We start from the raw sequence: 17040 nt of genomic DNA on the forward strand, positions 1-17040 counted from the left end.
TTCAGTAGGGGCTTTGTAGGCCTTCAGATCTCCATAGGCCTGGAAACAAACCCCCTCCAACTTCACACACACACACACACACACACACACACACACACACACTCTTCAGTTTATTTAAAACTGAACAAGAGTCATTTTGTTTAGATACTTTAGCATTAAAATGTTGTTTCTGAATTGTATCTATTTGGTTTATTACCAAATGTTGAGTGCTGAGAACTGACCAGAGCCAAACACTTCCCCACAATAATTAGGTTACCTTTGGAAATTATTAGCAGCCACCAATAAGCAATAGTAACAAGGGCTAGTATTCTCTGTCACAATCTCTTTTTCTGACTCAAGTCTGGAAGAAATGGAGACAAACAAAAGTGAAGTATGGAAGATGAAGATCAAAGTACATTTTTTTTTTTACTGTAAATATAGTTGATTGAAGTACAAAAAAACAAACTGGATCACTGTTCTTCCTTCATGACACTAAACTTAACCTCTTGGCCATAGGAAATGCAAAGGCAAGCCCAAACTTTAAATACTAAAACACAGTAGAAACAAAGCAGACAAGTGATCTACCTTCATGGAACTTACATTCTAATAAAAGAAGGGAAAATTAATAAAATACATATGAGTCATATAGAATTTTAGGAGGTAATAAATGCTATGTGAAAATGTACATGAGGAAATGGATGAAGGACCTCAGTGTGAGACAGGAATCCATCAAAATCCTTGAGGAGAACACAGGCAGCAACCTCTTCGACCTCAGCCGCAGCAACATCTTCCTAGGAACATCACCAAAGGCAAGGGAAGCAAGGGCAAAAATGAACTATTGGGACTTCATCAAGATCAAAAGCTTTTGAACAGCAAAGGAAGCAGTCAACAAAACCAAAAGACAACTGACAGAATGGGAGAAGATATTTGCAAACGACATATCAGATAAAGGGCTAGTATCCAAAATCTATAAAAAAAACTTAATCAAACTCAACACCCAAAGAACAAATAATCCAATCAAGAAGTGGGCAGAAGACATGAACAGACATTTCTGCAAAGAAGACATCCAGATGGCCAACAGACACATGGAAAAGTGCTCCACGTCACTCGGCGTCAGGGAAATACAGATCAAAACCACAATGAGATAACACCTCACAGCATTCAGAATGGCTAAAATTAACAAGTCAGGAAATGACAGATACTGGCGAGGATGCGGAGGAATGGGAATCCTCCTACACGGTTGGTGGGAATGCAAGCTGGTGCAACCACTCTGGAAAACAGCATGGAGGTTCCTCAAAATTTTGAAAATAGAACTACCCTATGACCCAGCAATTGCACTACTGGGTATTTACCCTAAAGATACAAACGTAGTGATCCAAAGGGGCACATGCACCCGAATGTTTATAGCAGCAATGTCTACAATAGCCAAACCATGGAAAGAACCTAGATGTCCATCAACAGATGAATGGATAGAGAAGTTGTGGTATATATACACAATGGAATACTATGCAGCCATCAAAAGAAATGAAATCTTGCCATTTGCGACGACATGGATAGAACTAAAGGGTATCATGCTTAGCGAAATAAGTCAATCAGAGAAAGACAACTATCATATGATCTCCCTGATATGAGGAAGTGGAGATGCAACGTGGGGGGTTTGGGGGGTAGGAAAAGAATAAATGAAACAAGATGGGTTTGGGAGGGGGACAAACCATAAGTGACCCTTAATCTCACAAAACAAACTGAAAGTTACTGGGGGGGAGGGGAGGAGGGAGAGGGTGGTGGGGTTATGGACATTGGGGAGGTTATGTGCTATGGGTAGTGCTGTGAAGTGTGTAAACCTGGCGATTCACAGACCTTTACCCCTGGGGCTAATAATACATTATATGTTTAGAAATTTTTTTTAATTATTAAAAAAAAGAAAATGTACATGAGGGAGAGTGGATTCTTTAGCAAAGAATTGAAGAAGGTGAGAAGATGAGCCATGTGGGCATCTGGGGCAGAGTGCTTCAGGTGTCCATGGAGAGGCCTGCCTGGTGTGTTTGAGGAACAGTGAAGCTACTAGTGCTATAGGAGTAGAGTAAGAGAGGAGGAAGCATATAGAAATGAAGTCACCCAGGAACTGGTGATGTGTGGAGATAACTACTCTCAGTGGAAACAGGTACTAATGGAAGAATTTGAATAGAGCAGTGACACGAATAAGCTTAAAATTTTAAAGGATCATATGGATTCTCTACTGAGAATGGTCTGTGGTGGCAATGTGAGAAATTGTGCAAATTAGTTCAGGTGTTATTTCAGTAGTCCAGACTAGCCTGGAGTGATATTTCTGGAAATGACAAGAGGTAGTTTCCACCTTGTTCTGTTTGGTGGGTAGACACTAAAGGATTTGTTGGTGATTGGATTTGGGAGAGAAGACAAGTGAAGAATGGCTATTAAGTTACAGCCCAAGCAACTGGCAGGGTTGAATTTCCAAAAGCCAGAATGAAAAGAATGTCAGAGGAGGAATAATTCAATTTTGGACATGTTAAATTTGAAACGTCTTTTGACATCTAATTAAAGCTATTCAGTAGCCTGTTTGGTATGTGTCTGGGGAAGAAATTTGGACTAGAAATAAACATTTGGGATCTTGAGCATTTAAACACTACTTAGAACTTTGAGGTTGGATGAGGTTCTTAATGGAGTGAAAGTAGAAGATGTCCAAAGGCTGATTTTAAGGTGCCACGGAGAGGAGGAGGACCAGGAATGGGGACCCAGAAGAAGAAATGTCCTGAAGTCAACTGAGGGAAAAAAAGTGCGTCAAGGAGAAGGGACAGGTCGGTTATGCCTAATGCTACTGAGAGGTCACGTTAAAAACAGACAGACAGAACAAATAAACACACAGAAGCAAATACTGTGGACAGATCAGTGATTTTACTAATATGGGAATTTACTGGGGACATTGAAAAGATCAGTTGCAGCATAGAAGTCTTGGGAGGGTAGGAAATGTTATCAAAATTGTTCCAAGAGATAATGAGAGCAATGAGAAATATCATTAATAGCAGGGCAAGACTGAAGGTCTTCAGGTATGCTCATGTATCACAGGGATGTTCTATGTGAGCTATCTTTCCAAGTTTCAGATATGTTATGCTGTGTCTTACTTCTCAAACTACTTACATTTTTTTTTATTTTTAGAAAATTGAATAAATTGATTTCTTTTTACATAAAAGAACTTATTTCCAGAAGGAAATTTTATATCAAGCTCATACATGGCAAAACAGCACTTCTTGACCTAAAAGAGTCTGCATGATTCATCGAAATAGATTCACAAACATTAACATTTTGTTAATGGACCGGTAGTTAGACATCAGGAGCGCACACGTACACATTTTCGGAAATGCTGCTGTCCCGAATTGAAAACCTCCATTTTTGCTCTTGAGCAGTTTAATAACATAAATCAGAACTCGTTTGCCTAAGTGAGAAAAGAAAAGATCATCTAAATCGGTTGATTTTTATCTATTTTAGAATCCCTTAGGGCAGGTGCTTTGTCTTAATGTCCTGTGAAATGTGCAGAATCATTCTGTGTGCCTATAGTGCAGTCTACCAGATGGTATTTGATGGCTGTATTCGTCTTTAACATGAACAGATTATTAGTTTAGAGAAGATTTGTTTTCTTTCTCAAAATTCCTTTTTTTCCAGTGTCTAAGCATCATGCTTATTGAGATAAATACTTTTGTGTCCCTCTTGGTGCTTCTGACAAATGGGAGACCTGAATTATAATATGCAGTGAGTTACCTGGTTGAGCAGACTGGAAACAGAAGTGGCCTTGATCTTTAAAGCAAATGTCACAGGACAGTTGGCTTGATTGTAATTCACGGTGTTGTTAAAACATCTATCAGCAGACCAGCAACTGAGTAATTCCACGTCTTGCTAGCTGTCCAAAGTGAGCATCACTCAATCATTTGACCTGGGGTATTTAACCTCAGGTTGTGTACCTGAGGCCAAACAAAATAGCTGGTTTCCATTTGCTCGTTATTCCTCAAATTCACGAGGTCTGTTTCCATCTCATGGCCTTTTCCTTCCCTGTACCCTTTGTGGAATGCCCTTCCCCACAGGACTTGCTCTCTGGACCCTCACATTTTCCTGATAGCTTTCCTGATGACTGCAAGCCCTCTCACTCCCCTCCCTGCCTGTCCTTCCTAAAGTGCCTTATATTTTAGCAGCACTTAGAGATGTCTGAAAGCTGTATATTTTCATGGCTTATTTTGTTTTGTCTCTGACTCCCACTACCACAGTGTAAGTTGCACAAAGGCAGAATTCTTGTCTGTGCTGCTCACAGAGTTTTGTCTGCGTGGAAGCGCCAGGGCTCATTAACACACTGCAGGTGATTCATGACTATTTGTTGAGTTCATGAGTGAACACCATAGGTGTTATTGTTGTCAGTTTCCTTTTGTAGTTAGGCATCTTGGTTTGAGAGGCGAGGGGTCACTCTGGAGTTCACACCCAGTAAACCCTGCCATCCCCCCAGTAAACCCTGCCATCCCCCCAACCCTGCTCCCACACTTTCTCACACCTTGCACAGAGGGCTCGGATGGGACTCGACTGATCAGAAATTGGAGGGGGAGACAAACCTTGAGACTGTGGACTCTGAGAAACAAACTGAGGGTTTTGGAGGGGAGGGAGCATAGGGGGTTGGGTGAACCTGGTGGTGGGTATTAAGGAGGGCACGTATTACATGGAGCACTGGGTGTGGTGCCTAAACAATGAATCTTGGAACACTGAAAAAATAAAATAAAATAATATATTAAAAAAAGAAAATATATTTGCGCAAAAGATGACAGATTCCTTTCTGTTCTGTTATGGAAAACATTGACGTTACCCCTCCCTTTTTAAGATGGACATTACTATTATGTCCACATTAGAAAAAAGAAAAATGTATCATCCAATTAAGTAAGTTATAGGGAACTTTAATTGGACTGGTGACAGAAAGACTCCTAGAATTAGGGATGCTTCAGTGGCTCAGTCAGTTAAGCGGCTGCCTTCAGCTCAGGTCATGATCCCATGACCCGCTGTGCAGTCAAATTCCAGAGGGCCATCAGTGGTGCATCTCTTGCTGATATAATGGCCAAGAGGAATCAGAAACCTGAAGTTAGGAAGGCACAACGAGAACAGGCCATCAGGGATGCCAAGGAAGCAAAAAAGGCTAAGCAAGCATCTAAAAAGACAGCAATGGCTGCTGCTAAGGCTCCCATGAAGGTAGCACCTAAGCAAAAGATTGTGAAGCCTGTGAAGGTTTCTGCACCCCAAGTTGGTGGAAAACGCTGAGTTGGTGGATCAGAGTCCCACATTGGGCTCCCTGCTCAGTGGTTAGTCTGCTTCTCCCTCTCTTGCTGCTCCCTCTGCCTGTGCTCGCTCACTCTCTCTCCCTCTCTCTCAGACGAATAAATAAACTTTTTCAAAAAAGAAAGGAAGGAAGGAAGGAAGAAAAGCTCCTAAAATTGAAGTCCTTTGCATTTCCTATTTACTATATGGTCTGTAAGGTTTAAATGACACAAGGCATGCAGTTCCTGACACATGGTAAGTAGTCAATAAATTCTGACTAAAGGATTCACTGTTCAATATCATACTTGAATTTCTACCCATCAATTAGAGGTGGCTGGCTAGACTCATCTTAGAAAAATAATTTGTTTAATTTTTTAAAATATTTTATTTATTTGAGAGAGAGAGAGAGTGAGCACAGGCAGGGGGGAGGGGCAGAGGGAGCAGGAGAAGCAGACTCCCTGCTGAGCAGGGATTCCCAACATGGGGCTGGATCCCAGGACCTTGAGATGGCAACTTGAGCCAAAGGCAGAGGCTTAACCAACTGACCCATGTAGGTGCCCATAGGGGGGGGGGGGGGGGGACTACTTAAAAATGTTTTTAGAAGTGTATTTTAGGTCAGAAATATGCACGTGATCAAATCTTAATACTCCAAGAATCATTGCTTTTCTGATTTTTCCAGTTATTATTTTTATATGTTATTTCTTCCTTTAAATAATTTCTCTCCTTGGGTGGCCTGGGTGGTTCTGTCGGTTGAGCACCCAACTCTTGGTTTCAGCTCAGGTCACAATCTTGGGATTGTGGGATCGAGCCCCAGTTCAGGCTCTGTGCTCAGTGGGAAGTCGTCTTGAGTCTCTCTATCTCCCTCCACACTTACTCCACTAGCACTCTCTCTCTCTAAAATAAATAAGCAAACCTGAAATAATTTATCTCCATGAGTGTTGACAAGTAGAGATGTACAGTACTTACACAAGAGCTAACACACGTAATGGATGGATTTCAGAGCTCCAGATAGCACCATTACCCCCTTGCTTCGTTGACCAAGAAATGATGAATCCTCTTTAGTTACTACCCCCTTGGCCACAGATCCTGGAACAACCAAAGAAGATTGGCTAAAAGAATGAAAGAAACAAAACAATCAAATAAGGATTTCCTTCCAAATCCTGGTTCTTCAGGCTTTCCAATATGGATACAACCTCACATAAGAATAAAGTGGGCAAATAACTTGCTCTCACATTTCTTAAAAGCCAGAGGTATTTAAATGGTCAAAAAACAAACAAACAAACAAACAAACCAAAAAACAAAAAACAAAAAGAAAAAAAACCTGGAAGAAGTATTTCACTGTACCTCGGGGACTGAAAATAATTAATGGGGAAGAAAAAAATTGAAAATACTCTAGGAATTTCCCCCCTTATTATTTTAGTAGCATTAACAACGTAATGACTTAAATAAATAAAATGATACAACCTTCACAGCACTCTCATCCCTCAGCAACAATATTAAGTATTAGAATAGACTCGATCCATTAGAAGAAAGGTGAGCCTTAATCTGGACTTAACATTCTCTACACACAGCTATCTTGCTTCATACTCCATTTCTTTTGTTTTTATGAAAATGTAAGACAATAAATTGTCTTTCAGAAAGTAACAGCAACCGTGTATCAATGAACAAACAAAAAATTGATAATATCTATAATAATACGATAGGTAAAAATGACTGGTTGAAAGAGAAAAACACCAGAAAAAGTTTAGTGGGAGCTTTTCAGTGATAAAAAGCAGTTTCTTAATGGCATAAGCAGGCTGGGTCTGAGGACCCAGAGAGGGTCCTGGGGACCAGCCAAGAGGGTCCCTGGCTACACATAGGATGGAAATCAAATGTGAGCCAGCAGCAGTTGAGAACAGAGTTTATTGAAGATACAAAGAGAGTGCAGGTACAGACAGTGTCTGGGAGACACAGAAAGGAAAAGAGAGGGAGTCTCATCTTTATTCAGAGTTTGGGGTTTTTATTAAGGATTATTGTATAGTGTGCATGTCCTTCAGGTGTTCAGGAATGGGTCAGAACAAGGACAGGTGTCCAAGTGTCCTCTGTAAGTCACGTTCCCTAGAGCTAGGGGTCTTGAGGTTGAGATGTCCAGCATGGGTGGTTTTGATATGGTTTTGGAATATAAGTGAGGGTCCAGAGCCCACGACCAGGAAAGATTTCTTGAGACGTCTTTGGTGCAAAATGGTGGTTTTATTAAAGCCTGGGAACAGGACCAGTAGGCAGCTCCAGGATTGTGACGGGTGGCTGGTTATAGACTTGGGAGCCCGGGGAGGTAAGAAAAAAGGAAGTTTTCCAAAGAACTTTCATATGTAAAAAGGACCTACAAGATACCGGAGGCTTTGCTATTTTCAAGTTAAGGTTTTTCCATCTAGCAAGGCAGTAACATAAAGATAGTTGAAAGTTTCCTGGAAGAATGTCACACATGTCCCTCCCAGGAGTGGGGGGTGGGGTGGGTAGGAAGGGTTGCAGGGTGTCTGTGTGTGTTTTGTCCTCAGCTAGCCTTCTGCTCCCTCATCAGTCTGGAATACACATGGGCTGACCACATTGGGGCATTCTTGCCTGGCCACTCCTTAGATGTTACATGTTGTGCTAGTGGAATCCAAAGAAATCATGAACTCCCTGTCCCTTACAAGGAGGACACACTACCAGGCCTGTGTAAGGTGGGGCTGCAGGTCCAGGAGCAAAAAGCAAGTTTTTATAGAGTCTTTCAGTCTCCCTGTCTCATTAAATACAGCCTAATTCTGTGTTTCTTGAAAAAATTAACTCTCATTATTTGTAGTTCTGTTTTATCTTTCTGGCTAATGCTTGCCTGGCAAAGAACAAAAAATAAGAGGAAAATATCAAGCATCTATTATCAATTCCATTGAGTGTATTTAAAAAAAATATTTTGTTTCTTATTCTCTAATCTTAGGTCTCTATTATAATTAATTCCAGGCAATTTAAAATTTGAGATTTAGCTATAAATGGGATGTTTCAAGGTATTACCCTAAGTAGTTGATTATTTCATTGTATTTTACTGCTTTATTTTATTCCATCATATTTTAGGGAGTGTGTATCTGTCATAATACAAAAGCATTTCTCCAAGGAAATACAATACAGGCCTAAAAAGGTGGTCACTTGCTTAATTAAATCTGACTCCTACTCTCAGTCCCTCCCACACCCTCAAGAACACCACAGCCTGCTGCTTTCCCTCTTGACTGAGGTCATTAAGAGGGAAAGCAGCAGGCTGTGGTGTTCTTGAGGGTGGAGGAGGGACCGAGAGCAGGATTTGGGGGGTTGGATATTTTAAATTGGTGATGCTTATCCCTCATCCAAGCAGGTGGTCAGGGAGGACACAGGATATGGCTGAAATTCAGAGGAAATGGCAGGTTGAGGGATATATACTCAAAGTCAGAAACTCTAGGATTTGTCTTCTCTGACTTTGATGAAGGAGGGAAAAGAAGTAAAAGGATAATATTTATTGGAGATTTTCAGTGCACCTGATGTCATTCTATGTGCCTGGACAGAAATCATGTCAGTCCAACCCCCAATATTGATGGACTTTTGTACTCTTATAGTTCTCATTTACAAATGAAGAAGTTGAAAAATAATCACACATTTCATAAGTGGAGCCAGTTTTGAATTCTGGTTTTTGGCTTCAGATTCAGGATTTTTTTATTTTTTAAGATTTTATTTATTTACTTGACAGAGAGAGAGCACAAGTAGGCAGAGCAACAGGCAGAGGGAAAGGAAGCAGCAGAGCTCCCCACTGAGCAGGGAGCCCAATATAGGACTCAATCCCAGGATCCTGGGATCATGACCAGAGCTTAACCGACAGGGCCACGCAGGTGCCCCCAGATTCAGGATTCTTAACCATAAATATTCCCGACTTGATATATACTCAGCAGAAAAAGAAACCAGTGGGCTACAGAGTTTCTCTACACTGTAAGCATTTACACAAAGTGTAACACATTTGTTTAAACTCGAGAGATATACTCATTTAAAATTAATACATAAACCATAAGAGAGTGTTAATCTATTTCTGCACCAGGTAAGATTCTGTATAAATTAGGAAGATGCTGTTCTTATTCATTTTTGCTACTTTTGGATGAGAGGAAAAGACAGAAATGTTGGGGTCAGATGTGGAATTCTGAATTTTACCTCTTGCCATTAGCTCACTTTTTATCCCTTAAGCATCTCGTGAATATTCTGTGCTGTTATTTTCCAGCTCCCATATTCCGCCGTACGGACCAGGAGCTGTATTGATTACTCAATAATTCAATCATGTTTTCTCTCTGAAGGCAACTGATCGAGAGGGAGACCCAATAACATACGCCATTGAGAATGGAGATCCTCAACGAGTTTTTAATCTTTCAGAAACGTAAGTTAAAAATTATTCCAAAATTTATTTTTTTAGAAGACATTGAATAGTATACTGGTGGCAGGGGAACAGACTTCTAATCAGAGGTTTTCAGCTGTTTGTAACTTTATTTTACTTTTTTGTCCCTATGAATGCTAATTAGATCTGGGGGCAGGGGATAATTCTGAATTCAGAAATCTTACCCAGGAGACTATTGATTTGAAACATTTTTACTAGGTAAAAATCCACTGAGGTGGAAACATTTTATTTGTAGGCTGGGATTAATTAGATCCCTTTAAAGTTGTCAGTTACTCATAATAACAAGGGCATTTCTACCAAGAGTAATGTGGCACTAAATTGTTCATTCAAAGAGAATTTTGTAAGACAAAGCATAAGTCAGACACATTTAAAGGACCACCAAAGTCTACCCTTCAGTTTTTGAGGAATGTAGGTGTATTCTGGAAAAGCTAGCACAAAAGCATCACCATGTCCCTGCTAAGCCTTCTGAGGTCTTTATCAGTGTCATTCTACTTCCCTTGGAGAGCAGCAGAGATTGTGTTAGTCACCGCCAGGAGAAAGCCAGGAGGGCTGGGAAGGAGGCACCAAGGTTTGCAGAGATCACTGGCTTCCTGTCTCTAAGAGCAAAGTCACCCTGTTGCTGTCTCATGGGGCTAGAAACCTGAGTGGGGCCCATGATTATAAAGTGAGAATTTTCACAAATGAGCCAGACACTACTTTCATCTCAGAAACACAGGTACATCAAGCCAAATCAAGGGAATCATGTGTGGTCTCTGGTCTTGGGAGGAGCACCTGTAATTTCACTCTGGCTAGGATGTTCCAACCATGAGTTCGTTTGCCTGGGAACAGTATTCTCAGACTTTTGGATTTCACAGATGAATAAACGTCCACTTGAAAAAATGGAAAGACAACTATTTGGAATTTTCCCCTGTAGATACACACAAATCTCAATTAGTTATAATTTACAATCATTCTGAAAGAAATAAAACTTTTTAAAGGGACACTTGAACAGGAATCCTGACTGTGTGGTACAGGTATAAAAGTACATGTATAGGTCACGAGAATAAAGTTGAGAGTCCAGAAATAACCAGATCGTAACATTTATGGTCAACTGACTCTCCCCCCAAAAAGGCAAAGACAATCCAACCAGGAAAGAATAACCTTTACAATAAATGAAATTTGCAGGATGCCTGAGTGACTGAATGGGTTAAGCCTCTGCCTTCAGCTCAGGTCATGATCTCAGGGTCCTGGGATCGAGGCTCGCATAGGGCTCTCTGCTCAGTAGGGAGCCTGCTTCCCCATCTCTCTCTTCCTGCCTCTGCCTACTCATGATCTCTTTCTCTGTCAAATAAATAAATAAATGAAATTTGGGGTTGCATGCAGAAGAATGAAGTTGGATCTTTACCTCACACCATTAGCGAAAGTAACTGAAGATGGATCAAGACCTAAATACTATAGATAAAAGTATATAACTCTTTAAAGAAAATACAGAAGTAAATATTCATGATCGGAATTAGGCAATGCTCTCCTAGATATGACATAAAAAACACAAGTGATTAATAGTAAGACAGATAATTTGGACTTCATCAAAATTTGGAAAATCTGTGCTTCAAAGGACAGTATTAAGAAAATGAAGACCACCCCCAGTCTGAGAGAAAATATTTTTAAATAATGTAGATAAGAAAGGATATAAGTATAACTAGAAAACACAAAGAACTATTATAACCAAAAATAAGCATAGAAATAACCCAAATAAAAGTGGACAGGAACTTGAATAGACGTTTTTCCAAAGAAGCTGTATGAATGGCCAATAGCATGTGGAGATTCACTCATGATAACTAGTCATTAGAGAAATGCCAATGAAAAGGACAAGATACTGCTTCTCACCCATGTAGAATGTCCATAATGAAAAAGGACGGAAGCAAGAAGTATGGGTGAGATTTCAGAGTCCTCGTATATTTCTGGAGGGGAAGTAAAGTCACTGTGTACTTTGGAGAACCATTTGTCATTTCTTCTAAATAAGAAACACAGAGTTATCATTTAACCCTGTAATTCGGGGTACGTGGGTGGCTCAGTAGGTTAAAGCCTCTGCCTTCAGCTCGGGTCATGATTCCAGGGTCCTGGGATCGAGCCCCGCATCGGGCTCTCTGCTCAGCAGGGAGTGTGCTTCCTCCCCTCTCTCTCTGCCTGCCTCTCTACCTACTTGTAATCTCTGTCAAATAAGTAAATAAAATATTTTAAAAAACCCTGTAATTCTACATGTACGTACTCAAGAAATGAAACATACATCCACATAAAAAGTTGTATAAGAATGAACGCAGTTGAATTATTTACAATAACAAAATGTGGAAACCACTCAAATATCCATCTATAGATGAATGGACAAACAGAGTCATTGTGTATCCATACAATGATTTTGTCAATAAAGGAGAACTTAATGTTGACACCTGCTAGAACATGGATGAACCTTAGAAACATTATTCTGAGCAGAAAGTCATTCACAAAGGACCGCACAGGGTATGGTCCCATTTGTACAAAATGTCCAGAATAGGTAAATCCATACAGATTAAAAAAAAAAAAATTAGTGGTTGCCAGGGCCGGGAGGTAGGGTTGGGAGAGAACAGGGAGAGACTTCCAGTGTGTGATGTAGTATGAAGAGCATGTTCCAGATTTGATTGTGGTGATGGTTGGACAACTATATACCAACATTCAATGAACCGTACCGTCTAACTGGGTGAATTTGATCACATGTGAGTTATACGTTAATTAATAAAACTGTTTTTGAAAAGGACAGTAGTGAGCCTTTCTCCTGCCCAGGAAGCCCAGCCCTTACTCTCTGTGAGGGATTTCCACTCCTGTGTTTATCTATTTTTCCCCTGAGACTGAAAGGTTTTCACCACAGGTGGGGAAAGTTGATGAGCTGCCAAGTTGACTGAAGAAATTCTCCCCTCGTGCTGTCTACCCTAGCAAGTGTGTCTCTACTGTTTCTCTCATCTCTGTCTTTGAAACCAGGGAGACACCTACCTGGGTCACAGAGGTTCTTGCAGGTGTGAAAAATGTCAAGACAGCAACCTCCTTATCTACACTGACTGTTCCTAACACCACAGCTTGTGCATCAACTCTTTAAGTGTAAAATGCTTCTAGGACAGCTAGACGAGGGGACGTCCTTGTGAGGCTTGCATGATCTCTTTCAATGACCATTCTTGAGCCATTGCTTTCTAACTACCTCATTGCCGTTGCTGTCATTAGACTTGCAGGCTATCCTAGACCATTACCAATATATTTCCACACATTTGAAATGGGGAAAAATTGCAATTTTAATCCCTTCCTTCTCTGAAACTCCAGGGCTGCCTGTGCAGATTTGCACCACCACTTCTATTTGAATCTTTAGGATTTCAATACTTCAGGTACTCTTATAGAGAATAACAGATAAGAAAGAATGGTCGACCTTATCAGACACTATAATGCATACAAATAATGTTTCTGGTAACATTTTCCTTCTTAGAACAACAAAAAAAATACACGTTCATTGCTTACTTTAAATATATTATTTTACAGTATGATACAAATTGTGACAATAATCATCATTACAAAAACATTAGTTTACCTTGTTCTGTTGAAATAAAACTAGGCCAAAACTTATCATAAATCTTAAAAAAAATCAGTAGTAATAAAGAATGGTTTCAATGCTACTATGGATTTAGAAAATGTTGGCTTTTTATCTCATATTAATGTATTGGATTAGTCCTGTGGCCACGAAAGAAAGAAACCCACTCTTTAAAAAAAGGTCTGTGTTCCTAAAAATCACAAGCGGTTGTCATGAAAATCATTCCATGGCACTGGTTAAATGACACATCTGTGTGATTCTGTAACACACTGCATTATTTTAACAACTTTTCATAATGTCGTTGTTGATTATTGCATATGATACAGCAAATATTTATTCATCAAATACTCACAGATCAGTAAACACTTAAACAAGATGAAAGCAACACTTCCTTTCTAGGGTGATGGCCAAATATTGACGTTATTTATTGAAGGAGAATGAGGAATTCCTCTGAATGGAATTGTATACAGGGGATGTGATAGAACAGTGAGAGCCTCAGATGCTGAACAGAAAAACCTCAAAGAGTTAGATCTGCCCCTTGTTAGCATTTTATTTGAAAATTTTTCTTTTTATCTTCCCTGGCATTTTTTTTTTCTACATGACTAAATTCATTTTGACACTAACTTTAAAGCTTATTATATTTTTCACATCAGTGTGCCCTTTAGGATGTCACTGAAGATTACATAACATAGAAGGCAGTGATTCGCATTTTCTGTGTGTCACCCCTACTTTCCAAATCTGTATTCAAATGGATCTACTTTCTCTTGTCCTTGACCCTCCTCAGCTCCTGCTACCGACCAGCTTTTCTGAACCTCTGCCAATACCCACCTCCCTCTGTTGGTCTGCATTTGCTAACTGCTAATCACTCTTTAACATGAAACACTGCATCTGACTTGAAGCAATCACACATTTTCAAGTACACTTTAGTCTCTCTCAATATCATTATGAGGCTTGAAACGTGGTGCCCATGGGCAGCATGATAAATCTCTCAAAGACTCAGACACTTGTAAGTGCAAATGATATTAAATCACATCCAGTGGAATATATTGACAACGTTTTAAGGAAGCCTAGAATACAAAGCATGAAACCAGTGAGAGAATTTCCATCAGCCCGTGATGTGGCTGCTGCAGTATTTCCTAATCCACTGTACAATTTGGGAAGACGGCTCCTGGGAGGAGCAGGTTTTACGTGCCAGGAGATTGATTTGTGTGGAAGTAGATACCCTCCTCTATGTTTTATTTACATGGCTTGAACAACTCTTTGAGCACCACTTTCATGGTTAGGCAGAGCAACTCATTGTCTCAAAAAGCTTGATTTTTGTCCAGCACCATGCATTTCGGAAATATAGCCTTTGGATCAGTGAGGGAATTCTGTATAATCTAATTAATATAACTGGAGTGAAATTCACATAGCATCCAATTAACCATTTCAAAGTGAACAACTCAGTTCACAACTCAGTGGCATTTGGCAGACTCCGTTTTGTGCAATGACCTCTTGTATCTAGTTCCAGAATATCTTTATCAGTCAAAAGGAAACTGGACCCAACAAGCAGCTCCTCCTGTCTGGCCCCTCCCCTCATCCCAGCAACCACCAATTTATGTCCTGTCTCTGTGGATTGATCTATTCTGGATATTTCATATAAAAGGAAGAATATAACATGTGACCTGTTGTGTCTGGCTTCTTTCATTTAGCCTAATGTTTTAAAGTTCAACCATGTTGAAGCATATAACAGTACTCTGTTCCTTTTCATACATGTGTAATATCTCAGTGTGTGTATATACAATTTTTTTACCCATTTCATTCATGGATGGACATTTGGGCTGGTTTTCTATGCCTTGACTATTGTCAGTATTGCTACTATGGACACATATGTACGTGTATTTAAGAATCTGTTTTCAGTTCTTTTGAGTATATTCTCGAATTGGAGTTGCTAGGTCATACTGTAATTTTATGTTTAGGTTCTGGAACTGCCAAACTGTTTCCCACGGTGGCTAGACCATTTTCTATTCCCACCAGCACTGCACAAGTGTTCCAGTTCCTTTATATCTTTGTCAACATGTTATTTTCCCATTTGTTTCGTTTTTGTTAATTATATCTATTGTAGTGGGTGTGAAGTGGTATTTCACTGTCATTTTGATTTTTATTTCCCTGAAGAGAATATTTTCATGTATTTGTTTGTCATGTTTGCATCTTCTTTGGAGAAATAGCTGTTCAATTCCTTTGACTAATTTTAATTGGGTCATTTGTACTTCTGTTGTAGAGTTGTAAGTGTCCTTTATACATTTGGGAAGCCAGATTATTATCACAAATATGATTTGAAAGAATTTTCTCTCATTTTCTAGGGATTTTCTCACACTTTATGATAGCAAAAATTCTTAATTTTGGTGAAGTCCGGTATACCTATTTTTTCTTTTGCTTCTCATGTTCTTGCGGTCACATCTAAGAATCCATTTTTGAATCTAAGAAAATGAAGATTTATTCTCAAGTTTTTGTCTAAGGGTTTCATGGTTTCAGTATTTATTGTTGACCCATTTTGACCTAATTTCTATATATGGGGTAATAAAATGGTCCAACTTCATTCTTTCATTTGGAGATCTCAAATTGCCCCAGCACCATTTTTTGAGACAATTCTTTCCCTGTTGAGTGATCTTGGCATCCTTTTTGAAAAATCAGTTGGCCACAAATGTATAGGTTTATCTCTGGACTCTCAATTCTGTTCCATTCCCAAGCTTACATGGTGCTCTTAAATGTCTCAGTTTCCCAAGAAGCTCTCTACCCATCTTTTCCTCCCAGTTTCCAGTGCTCTATTGTATACCCCAGCCATATGTATGTGTGTGTGTGTGTGTGTGTGTTTTGCCCGAGGTGACTGCAGGCTGTTTCTTGCCTTTCAGTGTCTTCCAGAAAAACCCCTTACTTTTCTGCCTCCAGTGAGTTAGGCAAAATAAAGACAAGCAGCATGCATTATTCCTTCAGGTAAACTGTAGACCAGGAAACACAATTCTTTGTGAATCAGGATGGTTCTGCTCCCTCCAGAAAGAGGGACCAGAGTGTCACACTGAGAATGCTGACGGCCATCTTCAAGACCACTGATGTTGCTCCTGTGAAATCGATTTTCAGTCATGCAAAATTTAAGTAGCACCATTGCTGATGTTTTACCAGAAATGACCCTTCTGTATTTTTATTATGTGGACTCATGAGATTTCCTGCATTCCTAAATGTAGCTCAGTGTATCCTGCTCTATCTTCCAGCCAGCTGAAACAAAGACTTACCTTTGCTAGTTAGTTCTAGAATTTCAGGAAGACACGCTTGTGTGTACCCATCAACTAGTCTATTATAAGTACCAAAATATGCTACCTTATCCTTTTCTCCTTCTTAATCTCCCAAATATCCTGTCTAACTGCCTGCTGCACTGGGACATGAGGTACACATCCTCTCAAGCAAAGAACTCTCTCCATGATAATAACCAGACCAATAAAAACTAGCTGTTTGTATATAATATGGCTCTAAATGGGAATACTATATGTATTTATAGAGATTTTCTAGTTTAATGTATAAAGAAGAATATAAAGATTTGAATCATAAACTGAGGGGAAAAAATGGAGAGCAATAACTCAGTTTTCTTTTTTTCTTTCATTGGATGGGTTTTCAAGATCTCCTATTTCTTAAGTAGCTTGTGAATAAGTCTCAGAAGTAACACATGTCCTGCTTTTCTCTTGAAGTCATTTTAGAATGAGATTATCTGAACCATCTGCAGTGTGGG

General features: G+C 39.6%; 1 protein-coding gene across 1 annotated transcript in view; it reads left to right on the forward strand.

Annotated features, from left to right (window-relative positions):
- PCDH15 (protocadherin related 15) overlaps positions 1-17040 on the forward strand; it is a 1265671-nt gene that overhangs the window by 973891 nt on the left and 274740 nt on the right. Inside the window, exon 18 of the mRNA XM_032845308.1 lies at positions 9597-9676. Within this exon, the coding sequence (XP_032701199.1) occupies positions 9597-9676 (80 nt within the window). The remainder of the gene's footprint in view (positions 1-9596; positions 9677-17040) is intronic.

This window comes from Lontra canadensis, unplaced genomic scaffold (genome assembly GCF_010015895.1).
Source record: "Lontra canadensis isolate GAN:19392208 unplaced genomic scaffold, GSC_riverotter_1.0 scaffold162, whole genome shotgun sequence".
In the NCBI taxonomy this organism is placed as follows: domain Eukaryota; kingdom Metazoa; phylum Chordata; class Mammalia; order Carnivora; family Mustelidae; genus Lontra; species Lontra canadensis.